We start from the raw sequence: 21,325 nt of genomic DNA, 5'->3' as shown, positions 1-21,325 counted from the left end.
ACACGTGAAATTCGTGTATTATATTTCATCTTAAATTTATTTAGTTTATCAGAAATGTAGTTGACAGATTTTGATTAAAAATTGTCTTTCTACATATTTTGTATCGGAAATAAGAGATTAAATACCTATAAGTGAAAGCATTAAAGAAGATGGGAAATATCATGCAAATTAAAGATATTGGAGTAATGTTTTTTTAAGAACCAGAATAGAAACTAGTTAATCATTTCATAAAAATGAAAAATTTATTACCACATTTTAGTTATGTAAACAAGTATGAAATATGCTAAATTAAAGTTTATGCAAAATATAGTTGCAATTAAAAAATAAAAAGTAAGTATTCTACAAACACATAGTTTTAAGCGTTTGTTGAATTCGCCAAAAATAAAATATAAGTTGATTTCTGAAAGTTATTTAATTTATTCATATTTAATTTAGCCATATTTAAAGAATATCTATAAATTACTCATTGTAAACTGCACTGTAGCAGTACTTTGAAGCAATAAGGAGAAGTATTGATATTCATAAAAATCTTATAATCTGTCACAATATTGATATTTTTTTATAGTGCAGCAGTTATATTTTTAATTTTACCTGAAATAAGAAAAAATCGAGCCATGTGGAATAATTAATTAGATAGAATTAATTTATCAGCTCTAGGTACATAAGACAAGCTAAGTCAAATTATACTATTTCATAAAGAGCAAAAAGAAGTGAACAATGAAATTATGCTTATAAATGCATCACGGCTAAATACAAATGTAAATAAAATCAGCTAAAAGCTGTAAATACTTTGATAGAATCCAATTAAAAAAAATGAAGGAATAAATGGCTCAAATTCAAAAAAACTTCTACTATAGGTGACCTGAATACCTGGTGATATAAACTAAGTTTGACGTAAAGATCCTTGAAAAAAGAGAAAAATCACAGAGGAATATATTCGTGTTTCCCAAAGAAAGTAAACATCTGAGGATTGTGGGAAGTATGTTTCATTGCTCGAGTCAAAAACAGGTATTCGAAAATTAATAACGCATTTTTTACAGCAGAAAATTATTGTATTTGACCATTTAGAATTCTCTACTACTTTCAATCAAGGAAATGTTAAAATCATCTCATTTTGCAACTTATAACGTTTTATTTTCTTGTGCCATACTAAACGTAACGGAATTTAATATTTTGTAGTTTCTATAACTGGTATTTATGAAAAGAAAGAAGTATGAAAATACGCTTTTTAACACTTCAAGATCAAATTATGATATAAAGTAACGGCACTTTGGATGCATTGTCCATAAAATCCACTTTATCGTAAAATCCATTTCATCGTAAAATTATTTTAACCGGAAAATATTGTACCATAAATTTACAATAATATTTAATTAGAATGATTTAGTGGAAAATTATGGTTTATCAGACTTTTGTTCAGTAAAACAAAATCAGGGTACCGGTACTGATAAGTACCGGTACCCTGAGTGCCGGTACTTATCAGTGTAATTTAATCCTAATTTTCTTACAGTGTAGCCTACTATAAAGCATTTAATGGTTTATAAGTATATTTAGACAAATGGTGAATTTATTTTATTTTGTTTTACCAACAGAAGATGGAGCTGCTGTTGGTGTCTATAATACAAAAAAAAACCGTTGATTCAAGGAGTGATTATTCTCTAATCTTGAAGTGGACATTGTGGTTTACCCTGCTGTATATGATATTAACAAAAAGTAATCAGTAGTCGTGGATTTAACTCGAGGTTTTTTCATGGCGAAGATGCATCGTTATGTTCTCAAAGATTATCTGAAGCCTGTAGTAAAAATGCGTAACAGCACGACTGCACGATGGGTCAAATTGTTCAGTGCTAGTCGGACTTAAACTGCTAATTGCCACCCATTTTTCAACACCACCTTTATATCTTACTTCTTTTCCATAGATTTTCGAAATTTACAATTTCCTCATATACCGTCTGCTACTCAAACGGCAGGGTGGCCCAACGTTGACATTAATAGCTAATACTTTGCCAACGGTATTTTACGACATCTTGAAATCTGCCAAAATGCATCCGACTTTGCAGATGAAAAGTAATGTAGATCTGCTCCTAGGATTTATAAAAAATGTTTTCCATGCATATGTTCATATCACTTGATCATTTGATAGAATGCTCTCAAATCAGTTTAAAAGTTAACTTTAAGAGTTTGAGATATCCGTTTTTAAGATTCTCAGCATTGAGTTACTTTTTCCACTTCATCTGAGATAAATCTCATTGACTTTGGAAGGATTTAAGATAAACATGAGGTGGTTTGTCTTTTGTTTAGATACATATATGGTTAACGATCCCAGAGTGATCAAAAAATCATTCCAACCTGCCATGTACGTTTTCATACGATGAAGTGAAACAGATTTTGACTCTTTTGCTATTAAAACTATATGCACAACAGATTAAAGCCAAACCAGTGATACAATGCTTGGACTTTCAAAAATTTCATACTCCCTGAAATTTAATTCATTTGTCAATTCATTCAAAATCAAATTCACTTACGAAATTACATAATTTCATACTTTTAAGAATTTCATACTCCCAAGAATTAACCGTGCAATTGGTAGTATAATGTTGCATTATTTTTTTAAGCTCAGAGAGTTGTTATTAACATAAAAAAAGTTGTTTAATAATTCTTAATTCATCTCATGTAATTTTAAATCTTATTGAAAAGCACTGAATTTTAAGCATACTTGATTTATTATATATTTCAAAAATATCTAAAATTACTTATTATAATGCAAAAGAAGCAAAAGCTATTTCTTAAAATCTATTTCTTCTTTAAAGCTATTTCTTCAAACGACGAAAAGCTATAATTTTTTGTTTTAACTGAAAATACAGCGGAATAAATTTTAATAAAACTTTTTCCTATGCAAAAATTTAGCCGGAAAGAAAGTCCAACATAGATTTTTTAACACGACAAAACACTAGCTCACAAAGAAGTACTCAGATTGAGCTTATGTTGATACCAATTTAGCTTGTTTAATACGTCAATAAATGATCTAGGAAGAAATTTCTTTTAGAAAAAAATCAGCCTTTCCTTAATCAACTAATTCCAGAAATCAACACCAAAAGAAAAGAAAAATTCTCTAGATGAAAGGGTGAAAAAGCCTGTAGGAAAAAAAAGAATCCTTAGAAGAGAGACAAAAAAAATCTTTAGTGAAGCGGCAGACAGTTTGTTCAAATTAATCTTACTGTCTAACAAAAATACAACTGCGATTTTTCATGAACTCAGCCTTTTATATCCCTACTTTAAAAGACTGACTAGATGCTCTGTAGAGAAACTGATTGTTTCAAATTGTCATGCATTTGGATGCAAAAAGTTTTGTATAGGACAGATACTTTTTGCTGATTCAAAACAAAAAATGCACTAAATCCACATCCCTGGAGACAAATTTTGGTTTGTTTATTATATTTTTTAAACAAGTAGTATTGAATTATCAGTAATCATATCAATTAATTTATATATTTTAAAAGGCATGTTTTTAAAAATGCAAGTTGCAAGGTGTGCAACATTTATTGACCCATTTTGCTTCATAATCGAAATTTTAAAACATAAGCAATTGTTTATTCTCGGATGAAATGCAAATTTATATTGAATTTAAAATGTCAAAAAAATAATGAAAAAGCTTAAAATTTTTATTAAACAAAATTGGAACAATCCCTATTATTACTACTTTAAATTTAATATTTGAATACATCTTTTTCCATTACTTAATTATAATTTTGATTCTTATGCCAAATATAATGCACTGAAAAAAACGAATGAAGTAAAATGTATGAAAAGTAATGCTAGAATATGGTAATATTTACGGCGTTTCCGGCTCTATCAAAACACCAAAAAGCTTGATAATTTTTCCAAGGCGAATTGGTCATTATTTTGGTAAAATTAATGATACAATGCAGTCTTATAATAAGTTATGAAATTTGGAAAATGTGGTAATGCATCGTAATAAAGTTCGGTAACTTTAACATGGTGCCTAAAAGCATCATCATAAAGGTACCATTTATGCGGTACTTTTCTTTGAAGTCGCTTCTAATTTTATTTCGAAACATTGAGAAAAAAAATTATAGTATCATGTTATTTAAGGGGACAATATTAAAGCATGTAAATTTGTGTTTGAAAATAGCATTCGAATATGAAGAGATTAGAAATTTATTACTTCCACGCTGAAAAAAAGTATGGTCAATCTGCCAGAATATATTAAAGTTTACCCTGTTTCTGACCTTATGGGAACATCATAACGCTCGGTAATTTGCACCGAAGTGTTTCGGTAATTATTTTGATAAAATAAAAATGATTTCACCATGATGCCTCAGAGTATCATGGTTAAAGTACCATTCATTCGGTTAAATTAAGTTTTCAGTTTTGTATTTTTTACTAAATGTGTGGCAATAAGGATCAGAACTTACAATAAGCCGTTACCATATGAACGAAAAATAACAAATAACTAGCTTAAATACCATACATTTTGATTATTAACCAGAGTTATGAACTTTTCTTTACCAGAAATGTCCCTATCATACATTATTTAATTTAATCATAATATTTTTCTTCCTGTAGATGTATCATATTTAATTATATTTTCCAGGTAATTATTTTTTGTTCCTGTGTATGGGCCGTTGGAAACTTTATTTTCCGGATGATCCTCCAGCATATACTAGTTGAGGCAAAACGCAACTGTTAGATATCCTTAACACTGTCTCTAAGATCCTCATCGTAAAAATTTTGTTACAAATTTTTCGAGTAATTCTGGTTTCAATTTACAAACTGAGAATTAAACTTCAAAATGAGCAGATCAATGATATGCATTGACAAATTTACGACTATAACCAAAAACAAAATTTAAATTAAAAATGAATTGAAATTAAAAATAAATTGAAATTAAAAATAAATTGAAATTAAAAATAAATTAAAATTAAAAATAAATTGAAATTAAAAATAAATTAAAATTAAATTAAAATTAAATTAAAATTAAATTAAAATTAAATTAAAATTAAATTAAAATTAAATTAAAATTAAATTAAAATTAAATTAAATTAAAATTAAATTAAAATTAAATTAAAATTAAATTAAAATTAAATTAAAATTAAATTAAAATTAAATTAAAATTAAATTAAAATTAAATTAAAATTAAATTAAAATTAAATTAAAATTAATTAGTAGGATGGATTACATGGATATTTAAAATAAAGAAATAATTCTTACCGAGAATGCCCAATCTGAAATTAATTGTAACTACTACAACGTTCCCTAAGCTCGAAAGAATGGTACCATCATATGGGTTACCAGCATTCCACTCATATGATTCACCATGGATGAAAAGTAGAACTGGAAGTTTCGGTGGATCACGGCCAGCTAAAAGAAAATAAATAGTTTTAGATTTCCGTTAAATAATATAATATCAATTATATTTATGAGGATTATATAGAAACGTTTAAATACAGTTGTAAGAGTAAATACACTTGTATATAATTATACAGTAAGTACAATTCTTCAGTTGCTGCAATGAAAAACAGTTGGCAATTAAGTAATCACAGAAGTTTTGAAAAACCTTTGCATATAAAGTGTCTGATTATTTCTGTTGACTTTAACGATAATGAGACCGATTAGACCGTTTAATTGTAATCAGAAATAATGATATAACAACACAATATTCTCTATTGCTAAAATTAACACTCTATTTCTGTTGATTTTGTGTTTTGCGTTTTTTGAGTTAAGGTAAAAAAATGGTTTAACATAAAGCACTACCTTCAAAATTTTGAGCTCACTTTAACATTTAAAATTATTAGAATGTTAACGAATTAGCATTTGACGTTTACATAAGATTAAGGTATCCGGTTAGTTACAAAACTTTTTTAAAAAAAGTTATATAAAGTTAAAAAAAAACTAGTCTATTTGCTTTATTATGTGAAAAAAAGTATGAAACTAGAAAAAAAAATATTTTTATTATTTTAAATGGCCATTTTTAAATAAAGCATTGTTTTTGCATAAACGTTAAACAGTGTAGAAAAAAAAATTTCTATCTCCTAGAACAAAAAATCTTTGGAGGATCTTGTTTAGAAGGCTATCAACTATGCTTTGAAATATTATCTTAAAAGCAAGTGCATGAACTGCTGAGTTAGGGACCAATGTAGTTGGGGAAAAAATGTGAAATTTCCGCTCTTGTCTTTGCAAAAAAACATGCATAAAAAATGGTGCTTACATTTTTCTCTGTAGTTCAAAACATGTGTGATATAATCATAAATTCTCATGAAAAATTGTAGACAAATATTTTAAACACAGCATGAGATATCGTGATTATGGTAGTGAGGTAGTGTAAAATGTGAAAAAAATCTGAAATTGAGGTAAACGCATTTAAAGATCATTAAAATCATTAGTGTATCTTCTGCTATAACCATGCACAAAAATTGCCATAACTTTGTAAATAAATGATGTACAAACAAAACTAAATTATTTTTAGAAAGCTAAAAGTGCAGGAATTCTAAATTTATAGTAAATTCAATTTAAAAAAATTTTGCCCAAAATCTTGTTTTTATGTTAGTCAAAAAATTGTAAACAAAATAACATTTTAGAAATAAAAATGTCTCGTTCATTATTAAACCATGTTTTAAATAATACTAAAAACAAATTTCGTCATATCTACTTAAAAATAAAAATTAATAAAAATAAGTTTCCGAATTTAGTTTTTTTTCGTAATTAGTTTGACGTAGAAAAAAATTCCCCAATTATTTATTATGACTTTCTTAAACATATTGACGTAACTGTTTATTTAAGCTAACCATAACTCCATATTTCAAAAGAAATATTATTATTTATTTATTACAAACACGAGTGTTTAGTTCAGTTGAGGAAGAATAGTATAATTTAATAGAAGACTTATATGAACTTCGAAGTTAATTATATATAATAAATATATATTAATTGACTTTCAAGTTCTACTTTCAAGTACTAGTTCATGTATTTTTTAAGTACTAGTTTTTCAAGCACTAGTACTAGTTTCAAGTTCTACTAAGATAAGTTTTATTTAATTTATAGTTTCAGTCTTACGATGCAAAAAATATGCATTTAATTTAAAATCAGCATCTGTAATAATTGTCTTGAATTTATATCATTACAACAAAAAGTCTTATAATTCCTAAAACAATTTTATCTGTCACTATTATAACACCCTATACACCTGAAATTAAAACAAAAGAAGAATTTAAATTTTTAATATGCAGAGATTAAAAGCGTGATTGTTAATAATAGGCTGAGATAATATGTTTAGCTTGAGCGAAATATTTAAATAAGCCGAATAAAAATATAATTTATTCATAAAAAATTTAAGAAGAAACAAAATTTTATTTTAAACAGCAAGGTGTAATCTATAAAAGATTTTTCCTCTTCAGATAATGCGTTTGATTAATTATTAAATAACCTTACTGAAAATATAATTTACTCATATACCTTACTTAAGAAAAAACACAATGTTGCTTACAATTCAGAAAGATAATTCAAATGATTTTTTTTTCTCATTCATATCAAAAAACCTTTATATTTAATCTTAAAAATAATTAAAAATAACTACGACTTAAAAAATTTGCCAGAGAAGAGAGTAGAAATCCCTAACGGCAAACCATTGCTGTAATTAAGTTTTCAAAAGAAAAGGAATTGTTTTTGTCATTTTCTTCAAGTTTTACTACAAACTGAATATCTTTGAATCCCTTGCGTGTATAAAACAAATTTTTATTTTACTTCATTTATTTTTTTTATTGTGCGAAATCTATCGTTTTAAATCTGGTGATTCAGATATTTTCTTTCAAATCATAAAAACTTATATAGAAAAGATCAGATCAAGTATATTTTATGAAAGCATATTGTCATTGTCCGTAAGTGTAAATGAGTTTTAGGTGAGTTTTAAGTTTGCTTGACAAAAGATTTTTTTAAACGGATCTGGTTTAGTATATTTTATGAAAGCATACTGTCATTGTCCATAAGTGTAAATGCTTTTTTTGGAGAGTTTTGAGTTTGACAGATGAAACATGTTTTCAAACCAATCTGGTTAAGTATAGTTTATGAAAGCATACTGGCATTGTCCGTAAGAGTAAATGATTTTCAGGAGAGTTTTAAGTATGCTTGGCAAAAGATGTTTTTAAACCAATCTGGTTAAGTATATTTTATAAAAGCATACTGTCGTTGTCAGTAAGTGAGGATGATTTATTATGAGAATTATACATTTAGTTGGGAAAGGATATTTTTAAAGAAATTTTTGATAATTCGTCTTGTATTCAAACTCACCTACTTGCTCCAATATATCCTCTCTAGAAATTTAAATTATACGCAGTTAAATCATTTAAATTACTTTTAAAAAGTCTGTTTTCAATATGGATGATTCTTTCACAGCTTTTATAGCAATTATTATCTACTTATCAGATGTTTTTTGCATGTATACTCTAAGAAAAAGCTCATCTGCATCATCAAAAATTTTGAATTTTTTTGCAGTGTGAAAAAAATGGACAACCATGAATAATTATTCGGACCTTCACGTTCTTAAACTCAATTTTAATGGATCAAGGGGGTGACCTCAGACATGCTGATTAATTAGCGCATACGATAATTAGTTACGAAAGTTACGAAATTTTACACAAAAAAGCCCTTTCTCTGCATACACAAACCATTTTTTAACGGGATATTTCGAGTTCAGATCTCCAAATGATAGTGGTTAACAGCAATCTGGGAAATGTGGTCCCGATTTAAAAGTTGTATATTTAAAATTCGTTTTCTTAAGAGCTATACAACTAATTTCGATCCAATTTTTTATTCTGCCTTGTAAAATTACATGCTTTAAAATGATGTAAAATATTGCATACCTTTGAGTTTAAAATTTGTCGACTGTTATTAAATAAAATAATAATAATAATAACTATTTACTGAAATTTATTTTCTGCATGGTATTATCTAGGGATAAACAAATTTTATAGTTGTGGGTAAAAAATTTTTAAATTCGCTTAAGCTCTCGAAATATGGTGAAATACGAAAAAAAAATTTACTTTTTGCTGCCCAAACTTTGGATCGCTCTCCTGAACAAACTATGGGGACCATATTTCCCAGATTGCAGCTACCTCCTATAATTTGGAATCCTGAATCTGTCGAAAAAAAGGTATGTTTATTCAATGAACGTGCATTTTTGTGCCTGATTTCGTATTTTTAAATATCGTATGCACTAATTAATTACCATATTTGAAGGTCGCTCCCCCAAACCATTATCTTTGAGTCCTAGAACGTGATAGTCTGACCATTAGATCAAAAGTTATTGAGGGTGGGCCGGTTTTTTTCCCTTTTTTTGCATATTGTACATACAAGCTATTACTGCATCATTGATCAGCTCTTTGTACGAATAAGCTTTTCATGTTTTTAGCAAATACATAAAAAATTAGAGAACTTAAAATATGTTTCAAACATTATTATAACCTTGTAACCTTGTATAGATAATTAAATCGCATTATTTTTCCAATGTTTTTACACATATTTTAAAAAGCATTATATAAAAAAAAAACTTCAATTTCTCGAATTATACTTATATATGTGCTAATTTACAGACAATACATGAAGTTAAGATAAAAAAAATAATACTTAAATTCTTTCAACAAATTAACAGGCTGCGAACTACATTTATACCTGATGCATGCATTCAATTCATTTGAATTGAACACAGTTCATTCTGCTGATTTGTAGCAGCCGATATATGAAACACGAAACGATATTAAAAAGGGTTTCATGAATTATTATATATTTATTCACGTGGCAATCTACATATGACACTCATACATGTATTTATTTGAATTTAATACAATTCACTTAAGTAGCAAGCAAGTTGTTACAAAACCATATTTTCTTCACTACTGCGTATTCTTATTTATATTCTCATTTATAGATTGTGTTGATTTACAAAAGCTGATACATTAAACACAAATAGATATTATAATAGATTTAAAGCATTATTACATTGGTTATCAAACACGTAGAAATCTACATTTAAAGCTAATCCATGTATTTATTTGTATTGTATGCAATTCCTTCAAATTAAATACAATTTATTTGAATTGTATGCAAGTTATTTGTATAGCAAGCAATGTATTAAAAAACTGAATTTTCTGTATCATTAACATTTCTGTTGACTTATGATCTTCAATGTATAAATACTACTGAATATTTTTATTTATCAATTCTACTGAGCACTCTTATTTATAAATTCGATTGATTTACTGCAGCTAATACATGAAGCAAAGACAGATAATAAAATAGGTTTCAAGCATTAAAATGGTTTCTAGCAAATAAACATATTGCGTTTTATATCCAAAGAGGGTACATACATTTATCAAACTCATTCCAACTGTAAGTAAACAAAAAAAAGACCAAATCAAATTTCCTTTCAAATTAATCTATCTGTTCTTTTTAGATATTGATTTTTACACGTGAGATGACAAAATGATCATCGCTTTCGTGTCAACAGCCGAAGGAACATGTCAGTTCAATAAAGGTAAAAAAGAGGAAGACTTTAGCTTGTCGAATCCATCTGCACTTCTAAATGACATATTAATCGTGAAACCTGAAGCATCATTTTTATTTTCACCATCTGGTTCAAAAGAGGTGGAAAAAAACATTAGTTTACGAGCAACTGCAGAATTGCTTTTTTACGAGCTGGTTGAACAACAAATTGAAATTATAGTATTAAGAACATAGGTTCAAAGCGATAATACGAGAAAACAAAAGAGGTAATAAATTTTTTTCAACTGTCCCATTATTGCCTGCGCTTATAGCTAGCAGATTGAAGACAGCTTTAGTCACTAACAGTTTTATATCTTTATTGATCATGGTATAAAGTTTCTTCTTATAACACGTAACAACTATACTTTGGTGCCAAAAGTTCTCTTATCATTAAAGACAGAGACACATTTATGATCTTTGCAATTTTTTGTCAGCCCCTTTAGACTAGTAATGTTACCTATGAGATTAAATGAAGATGGAGTCTTTCCACTCCATGAAATGTATTTGCCTTATAAAATATATAAATAGTTTTATGGCTTCTTTGTCTTAAATATCTAACAGAATACTAGGGTATATCAGTTCTGTAATTTTACAAAGTAAAGTAATATATATATATATATATATATATATATATATATATATATATATATATATATATATATATATGTATACAACATATACAACATACTATATATATATATATATATATATATGTTGTAAAAATAGCGGCAGTTTCTCTAAACTATAAATATATTCAATCTAATTTAGTTTTTTACGTTTTAAAGCTAATTACTGCAGCAAAATAATATTTAATTAAAAAAGGTATTAAATATATATTTAAAGGACAAAAGTAAAAGTGTTGGATTTAAATGACTAAACTTTTCTTTGGGACAAATTTTAAAATAAAACACTTAAGTAGATAAAAATTAATTTAATGCAGTACTTTCTACTATTATTCAATTAAAAGCTTATAAAAGCTTATCGAATTTAGAAATTTGTTTACGGATATTTATAATATTTTCTCTGAAAGCTTAATCTTATTGAAAAAAAAGATACAGGATAATTAAAACTGTTGCTTTCACGGATGCTATAGTTTGTTGTTACATAATTGTGTAAGACTTAGTTTAATGTTTGAATTCTTTTTCAATTTGAATTAAAAATTTAAAAATGAAGAAATAACATAAATAGTTTTTCTAATGACCTTCAGTTCATAGCTTTTGTAATGAATTAAATTTAAAATTATTTTATCATTTAATGAATTCTAATTAATTACTTGAGACTTTTTGCACTGCAAAATAAGAATGTTTTATTTTAATAGATTCATTAATCTGTATAAAATTAATTTGAAAATAATCTGTTCCATGTATGAAATGCATTATGAAGAATACAGGCAAATCACCATAAAAAAAGCGTGACATTATTACTTTAAATCGAAATAACAAAATGATCAGATATATGATAGCACTTTTACTTTCTTTACAATTAACAAGGAATGTAAAAATTACGTAATTTTACTTACAATTCGTTACTTTGAAAATTTACTAGTTATATTTTTTCACTGAGGGAAAAAGTTGCAAAATATGGTAAAGTTCATCGTGATTTCTGGCACTATGAGAACTTCAAAAAGCACAGTAAATTTTGCCTTAGTGATATGGTAATAACTTGTGGTAAAATAAACAATAAAATATGGTTTTATAATATTGGATAGAGTTCGGTAATTGTGGTAAAGTTTTGAAATTTATCCTCATAACTTAGATCATGGCATAAAAACATTTATTCCGTTAAATTTACTTTTTCTTACTGTATTTTTTAATAAGGGTGTGGTCATGAGAACTATAATTTTTAAAGCCAGATTTTCTGGTAAAATGTTACGAATAACCGGAAAAATTAACAAATGAATAATTTAAATACCGTATATTTTAGTAATATTAATCTGAATGAGGTTTTTTTTTATTTTTTTACCAGAAATGTCATTACCCTACAGTATGGTAATTTTACCAGAAATTTTCTCCTTAGTAAAAGCAGTAAAATTTGGAAAATTTTCTTGAAATGTCAGCAATTTGAACAGTACTACTACAACATGAGATTACTAAAATTGTTCAATCTGATGCCTTTTATTTTATTAAGTAAACGCTCGTTAACTTTTTTTTTTTGGTCTGAATGTTGCTTCCTTTCTATGTAAGCCTTAATGCGTCTCTGTAAATCTACTAATGCTTTGAAAAAGCTGAACTAAGTCAGTAATTTAAATGTTACACATAGCTGAACATCTTTAAATTGCAGCGTGGAGCTAACGGGATCAAATCCAACTACAACCCTTGATGTATCTTTTTATAATCCATCTGCATATGTAAGAACCAAATAAATAAATAATTGGGACTGTAATTATTTTTTTAAAAATTATTTGTTTTACAGGGATCTCCCTGGTCAAGCAGCATCGACTTTTTGCCAGACACCTAAAATTTAGGCAACGGTATCGTATCAAACGTAACCCTTTACGTATAACTAACAAATACATTCGATTTCGATGCATATAAAGGCTAATGAGCTTAATGCAAAGAATGGATTGTCAAATTTTATTACAGATAGCACAAAAAGGTGTTAGACAGCACGAAGTTATTGAACCAGCTATCCCTTTGCCTCAGAGTGTTTGGTGGAAGGACAATACGTGAAGCAGGACTCCGAAATGGAATGGCTGTTTTAGTCACAACAAATTCAAGGAACCCTTTTTAGTCGTTAGTTATCACTAATGGGATCGAATCCCGCTATGACATTGGATGAGTATCTTTGACGTCTTTCTCAAACTTGCGCTATCTGTTTTTCAAAAGTAAGCGTTCTTTGTATTTACAAAGAAACTCACCAATGAACGTAAGTAAACAAATAATTCCCACTTCCTTCGTAAAAGATGCGTAAAACAGTAGCTTAATATAGCATAGTTTCGTATCTTTAAAACACTATACTTTATATTTATAACTCATCATTCATGTCCATTTTTATAATCGATAAATATATTAGAAAAATAAATAATTAACTGCCATCTAACTGCTATCAAGTATTTTGAAAAAATCGCCATTTTAAATGAAATATAGGAGTGCAAACGGACTATTATAATTTTATTTGGTAAAATGAATAGACTTCAAAAATTTTAAGTTACCAAATAAATGGAAAAATTTATGATAATACTGAAGAACATTTTGGTAATTTTATTGCGATACTTCGGAGCATGCCATTAAAACCGTTTGTTTGGTTAAATTTACTTTTCTAATAAAAGTGTGGTAATACGAACCATAATATTGAAAGTTCGAATTTCCGTCACCAAAACGAGTAGAAAACGTAATGTAATTCTAAAAATCTTATAATTCAATGTTTCATAACTATAATAATTCAATAATTTCATGCATATTGTAATTTCACTAAATTGCGAAATATCATTAAATTGCTATATCCAATTGCATATATGTTATGCTATTTGAAAAAAATGATTAAATAACAAATGAAAGATTCTTATCAAAACTTTTAAACTAATTATTTTAATATTTAATTTACGGATCACATTGTAATTCATTAATTTAATAATCCAATTTTTCAGAGATGTGGTGTATTTGCTTAATAAAATTTTAAATTGATGAATTTTAAATATATTTAGAGTTTTGACTGAACAAAATTTAAATGAGTATTGAAAATCTTAATTATCTTTATTTTATTCTGCAAGAAACTTATGAGTAATTTAGAAACATGAATAACGTAAAAATTTGAATAACGTGAAAACATGAAGATCGTGATTTTTTGTAGGTGCCCAAATTGACCACTACAGCAATGCAGCCCAAGTGGTCAGCTTACTTAAATTTCATTGTGCACATTTATAAATTACTGAAATCTGACAGAAATTTCAAGCTATTCAGTCTTATTTGGGCAATTCAGATATTTAGAGTAAACTAATAAAGTTGGAATGAATAGTAAAAAACAAGTGATAAAATGTTTATACTCTTAAATCTGTTTTTACACATTTAACAGAAAATCATACGGAGAAATTAAATTAAACAACTAAGTCTCAAATAAAAAATTTGAAGATTGTAAATATATGTGCAATATTATCAAATAAATTTTTGTGAATTTTGTCATTTGTAATCGTTAAAATTAAATATTAAAGTAATAATTCATTTTTATCATGTAGCAGTTTTTATAGCTTTTATCATATTTAAAATTAAAAAAAAACAGGACATCTGCTAATTAAATGCAATCTAAAGATTTTCTGATTTAACTGTAATTTTAAGCGTTTAAATGTGAAAAATTTTAATCTCATCAAAGTAATTATTTCAAAATATAAGAAAAAATCTTACTCATTTAAAAATATATTTTATTTACATGCGCATTTTTTAATATAGACGTTGAATTTAAAAATTATTTAAATTACAAATAAATAAATTAAACAGAATATTCTTACGTTTACAACGATTTGAAGGCTTTTGCGATCCTATACATTTTGTATTAATTGACCGTAATACAAATTCCAGTTTTTATCCTAGAGACATTTAATCCAATTAACGACAAACGCTTTTTCTCGGTGGAATAATTTAATTTTTATGAAGCAAGATTAGAACAAATATGATGCGAAATAAGAACTATGGAGAATTTCTGAAAAATCTAACAAATTATTAAGCAAATATGCTGACAAATTAAGACATGTAGTAACTAATTGAAAATTTTATCAGATAAATATGAAAATACATAATTTAAAATGATTACTGCATGCTTTCAGTTTTTAACTCCTAATAACATATTCTCAATAGACTAGAGCATATATTTTCAATCAAAATATTTTTTTTATTTAAAACTCTTTTTAACTGAGTTATGTGGAGTGCTTTTTAATATTGTATTAATATAGTCAAAACAAAATATATCAATAAAATAGTACAAAGAGCACTAGAAAATCGTAACGAAAATAAAAATTTCAAGCAATATATATATATATATATATATATATATATATATATATATATATATATATATATCACAGTGTATAATATATTTTTTTTGTTCAAGCTTCAAAAAATTTATTTCATAATTTGCTTATCGAAATTTGGTTTTTTAAAATATAAATACGAAACTATGGTATCATTAAATACGAAAAAATACACACACAAATGTAAAATATGAATAGCTTTATCTTATTTATGCGTGAAGCCTCATACAAGGTTATAAAGAAAAAATATCAGTAGCATGTAATTTCTCATCGATTGGGTAGAAACTTTAGTTTTGTTTAGTATAACAAATTCTACAAAACGAACATATTATATATAAATTACATATTATACATATAAATTTATAGGGATACATTTGTAGATGCAAATTTATAGATATAAATATATATATATAAATTTATAGACATAAATTTATAAATATAAATTTATTTTTTATCTAAAAGTATTTTCGAATAAGCGTAACAAATTCTTGAAATTGTTATTTATAGCATCTGAAACATTTAAAACACGAATAACGTATTTTTAACATACTAAACAATTTATTTTTTTATTAAAATAATAATTTATTTTTTAATTTTTTATAATTTATTTCATCATATTAAAAATAAATATCGCATTAAATTAATGAAGAATACCAAATTCTGTATTTGTTGATCTCAGTTAATTAAATAATCTTCTAACTGAACATTTTATTTCAAAATATTAAGAAATTATTATTGCTACAAATTATTATTGCTTCAATTTTTTATTATTACATGAAAGCAATATTTAGCGAATAAATATCATTAAAACAAATATTTTATCGTGCAAGAAATGTTCTTATTTAATTAAAAAAAGTTCTTGGGTTGTTAAATTATTTAAAATAAATAAATAAAGCAAACTTTTCCTATATTTACAGTTATTTGAATGCTTATGGAATGAGATAAAATTTGTATTATTTAACCGTAAAACAAATCCTAGTTATTACCCTTGAGCCACTTCGCCCAATTATTGGAGACCGCTCTGTTTGGGTGGAATCATTTAATCTCCATTTAACAAAACGGGAAGAAGAGCCATAAGAAATTAAATATAAATTTATTGATATAAATGCATAAATATAAAGTTATTTTTAATCATTAAAAGATATTTTCTGATATTGTCTTTGTCATTAAATGCATTTAACAGATTTTAAACACAAGAAAACTTATTTTAATAAACCGAACCATTTCTTTCTAATTAAAATAATAATTTATTTTTAATCCTAATTGTTTATAACTTACTTTATCATATTAAAAAAATAAGTAGAGCAATAAAAAAAAATAAAGGAAATGCTGTATTTCTTGATGGACAAAATAAACAACTAAATGATTTTCGTTCTGAACATTTTATTTTGAAAAAGAAAATTTAATTTTATTATTATATTATGCATTTTTTTTCATAAAATTTAAAATTTATAATTGCCAATTACATTACAGTAATATTTAACTAATAAATATCATTAAAAAATTTTTTATAACATATAAGAAATTTTCTTATTTAATTAAAAAGAAATTCTAGAGTTGCTACAGTAATTTAGGATAAAAATAAATATATAAATTAAGATGAATTTCCTGATGTTGACAGTCATTCGAATGCTTGTGGGATGTAATAAAGTTTGTATTATTTGTACCGTAAAACAACACCCAATTATTGCCCTAGAGACATTTCGTCCAATTAATGAAAAACGCTTTTTCTCCGTGGAATCAGTTAATCTCCATAGAACAAAACGAGACGACGAGTCATAAAAAATTAATTATAATTTCATGGATATAAATTTATAAACATAAATTTATTTTTAATACATAGAAGTACCTTCAAATAAACGCAACTAATCATACAAATGAAAAGAAGAGCCATACAAATTATATATAAATTTATAGATATAAATTTATTAAAATAAGTAAATTTTTATTCTACAGACATTAATTTAAAATAAGTGTAAACAATTCTACGAAAGGGGAGGAAGAGCCATAAAAATTAAACATAAATCTATAGTTATATATTTATAAATATATATTTATAATTATATATTTTATTTTTAATTCATTAAATGTATTTCCAAATAAGCATAACTAATTTCACAAAACGGGAAGAAGAGCCCGAAAAAACTGAACTCAAATCTCTAAAAATAAAATTATTTTTAATCGATAAAAAATATTGTCAAATAAGCATATCATTTTTCTTATAAAAATTGTTATTAAAAGCAATTAAGAGATATTAAACTCAAATAACGTATTTTTAATTGAGAAAACCATTTATTTTTTATTAAAATAGTGATTTTCTATAGTCTATAATTGTTTATAACTCATATTATCACATATATTCGAATGGCTGTTAACAGAAAGAAATACAACTTTATTTATTCATTTTATTTTAAATTATAGCTCATTTTATCACATACTATCTATACAATCTGCCCGGTGGCTGAGCGGTAGCGCGTCGCGATGTCGTGCCACAGGTCCCTGGTTCGATCCTCGGCCAGGGCAAGGTTGACTCAGCCTTTCATCCCTTCAGTGGGTCGATAAATGAGTACCAAGCATGCTTGGTGACTATACACTGGGGGTTCCGCGTTTGGCTGACCTCCTGACCGGAACATCTGCTCCTGCACCCCTGAGCCCAAGGTCAAGAAAACTGAGATGGGCGCGTTAAGCCTTGGCCTTATGGGCTGTCACGCCGAGGAGTTTAGTTTAGTTTTATCTAAACAATCTAACACATATTATTGTTTATAACTCATTTTATCACATACTATCTATGCAACCTATCGCAGATTATTGTTTATGCTTCATTTTATCACATACTATCTTTACAATCTATCACAGATTATCGTTTGTAACTCATTTTATCACATACTCATTAAAAAAATAGGTGAAGGATGAAAATAAAATAAATAAAGACGTTGCATTGAATAAAATTGAATGCAAAATGTAATGTAATACAAATGCAAATATAATTGAATGTAAAATATTGTTAATGACAAATAACTAAATAATTTTCTAACTAAGCATTTTATTACAAAATTTTATTGCCAATCACATCAAAGCAGTATTTTACAAATAAAATCTATATTTTATTATTTAAAAATGTTCTTATATAATTAAAAAAAATCAAGATTTTTTACTGTAATTTTAAGTAAAAAAATAAATAAATAAAGTAGTATTTCCTTATGTTGACAGTCATTCGAATGCTTATGGAATGTAATAAATTTAGTATTATTTGACCGTAAAACAAATCCCAGTTATTGCCCTAGAGACATTTCTTCCAATTAATGGCGAACACTTTTTCTCGGTGGAATCATTTAATCTCCATGGAACAAAACGGAAAGAAGAGCCGTAAAAAGTCAGTAAGAAATGAAGGGGAAATATCGAACATACCTCATTAACGAAAACCTCTTTACACTCTTTCATTTAAAGACAGATACGAAAGATATCCGAGATTAAGCAAGACACGATTTCTTCCCCGCTCTCAAAGATTTGCTCTTATGCTTAAATTGATTACATAAAAATGAAAAGATGGTGATAAAGATCATAGAAGACATTTACATTTGAAAGATTTTCTCTCAGTCTATAAAAAGGAAAGCTTACTGAAGTCGAAGGAAGAAATTACGCTTAGAAAAATATAGCAAAGGAATATTATACTATTATCTGTTCGTATGATTTATATTTGATTTATTATACACGTAAGATTAAACACATTCTTAATTGACATTAATATAAAAATTTGAAATCATCTAGCAAATCTAAAATGTTTTTTTTAATAATTCTTTTGGAATTGTTTCAGAAAGACTTTCTGGTGGTTTAATAAATCATTTACATATTTTTCTTCATGAATACGCATTATTTTATTGAAGTGGAAATTATTCATAGAAAAATGGGTGTTTAATTGAGTTTAAGACTGTTTTTTTCTAATTTTGTAAAAAAAAATATATATTAATAATATTAATAAAAAGTATTATTAATTGGAACAAAACACTTTCCTATAAATATAACACTAAGAAAAAAATATGGACGAAATTACCAGAATACGATAGAATTTACATTGATCTGTCTCTACGAAACACAAAAACGCTAACAAATTTTTACCAAAGCCCTTTAGTAATGATATGGGTGAAAAAAAACAATAAATATGGTTTTACAAGAGATGAAGTTGGGTAAGTGTGGTAAAATTTCTTAATTATATCATGATACCTTAGAGCGTGGGATATGAAACATTTATTCGCTTAAACGTAATTTTTAGTTTTGTAATTCCTACCATCGGTGTGGTAATAAGAAATTGTAATTTTAAGAACCAGATTGACCGTTAACAGTTTGTATATGAACTGGCAATTTACAAACATCTAAATGAATGGTTCAAATACGTAATATTTTGGTTATTAGTATCGAAATTAATTTTTTGTTTTCTATTAGAATTGTAATTACCATACAAATCGGCAATTTTACGAGAATTTTTCCTCCGTGAATAAACTACTGACGGAAAGATTTCGATGTGCTTGAAATTCGATGTGCTTTCGATGTGCTTAATGCGGCAAACTTACAGAGTAAGTCTTGAAAATTCTTTAATATCATTATAAATCATTTCCAAAAAATCATTGTGATAGTAATAAAAATCAATTCATACAGTTAAAGTTTTGTATTATGCCCAATAAAATATATATTTTTGAGCACTTTTTTATAGTTAAACAACATTGATTTAATTCTATTAAAGGCATTTTTTAATGCATGAAATAATGGGATTCTAGAGAATACCTAGACTTTTGTCACTCTATTGAATACCTAGGCACTTTACGGAATGATAAATGTTTCTTAAGGAAAGTGTGAAATATGAGCATTATTATAATATTTGGGAAAATAATTATTTTTCATTATCATTGATTATTTACCATTGAATAAAATATATTATGAGAAATATTTTTTTATTTCTTTGAAATATAAAGAATAATTTTTATTTCATTGAAAAAATAAAACTATAAAAAACTACAAAAAAAAACTAAAAGCAAACTCAAAATATTTTTTTTTCTTATTTCATTCATAATTGTATTAATTGCTCGTAGACGAGATGGAAAAAAATGATGTTATGAGAATAAATATTTTTTTAAAATTTAAATCCCAAAAAATATTTTTCATTTCATTCATAAAATCTTATTTCATAAATAAAATGCAGCGAGTTATTTTGATCGTAATTTGTTCATATATTTTATTCGTAATTATCTTAATTGCATAGATAAAGTGAAAATATTTTATCCAACTTTAGCGAAGAATAATTTTTTGAAAAACGACATTTGTTTTTTAATAATTTGTAATACAGTGAAAAATAGAGACAGTTTTCTTTAAAATTAAATTTAAATTTAAAAAAAACATAACAACTTAAGAAAAACAGGATAAATGTTTTATTCAATGGGCTTGAGACACATTATTTTATCATAATACAAAACTATAAAAAATAATACTAATGATTAAAAATATAATAATTTTCTTTTTAAACTCTTCAAAGTCTATTAATAATTTGTAGGCCAAGGTGACATTAAAGCACCAAGTTCGCGAAAAGTATTTCTAAAAGTATTCCATTAAAAGAATACATAAGTCGATTCTTTTTTTCTTAACATCTTATGAAAACGTTAAGCGAAGATAGAAAGAAATTCTAAAAGACAACTTTTAAGCGCCTTACGGAAAATGTATGAAATAAAGTTGATATAAGTAAAAAAAGACAAAAAGTTCCGTTTTTATGTTTAAGAAAAAAAAATATGAGAGAACGAGTTAAAAAAATAAAGGGTTCGCGAA

General features: G+C 26.0%; 1 protein-coding gene across 1 annotated transcript in view; it reads right to left on the bottom strand.

The window, feature by feature from the left end:
• LOC107439976 (neuroligin-4, X-linked-like) overlaps positions 1 to 21,325 on the bottom strand; it is a 240,396-nt gene that overhangs the window by 72,732 nt on the left and 146,339 nt on the right. The window contains exon 2 of the mRNA XM_071188123.2: positions 5,233 to 5,382. Within this exon, the coding sequence (XP_071044224.1) occupies positions 5,233 to 5,382 (150 nt within the window). The remainder of the gene's footprint in view (positions 1 to 5,232; positions 5,383 to 21,325) is intronic.

Source organism: Parasteatoda tepidariorum, chromosome 12 (genome assembly GCF_982258835.1).
Source record: "Parasteatoda tepidariorum strain Cologne lab strain chromosome 12, Ptep-v5.0, whole genome shotgun sequence".
NCBI lineage: Eukaryota > Metazoa > Arthropoda > Arachnida > Araneae > Theridiidae > Parasteatoda > Parasteatoda tepidariorum.
The sequence above is the reverse complement of the archived record's forward strand: the minus strand, read 5'-3'. Positions and strand labels throughout refer to the sequence as shown.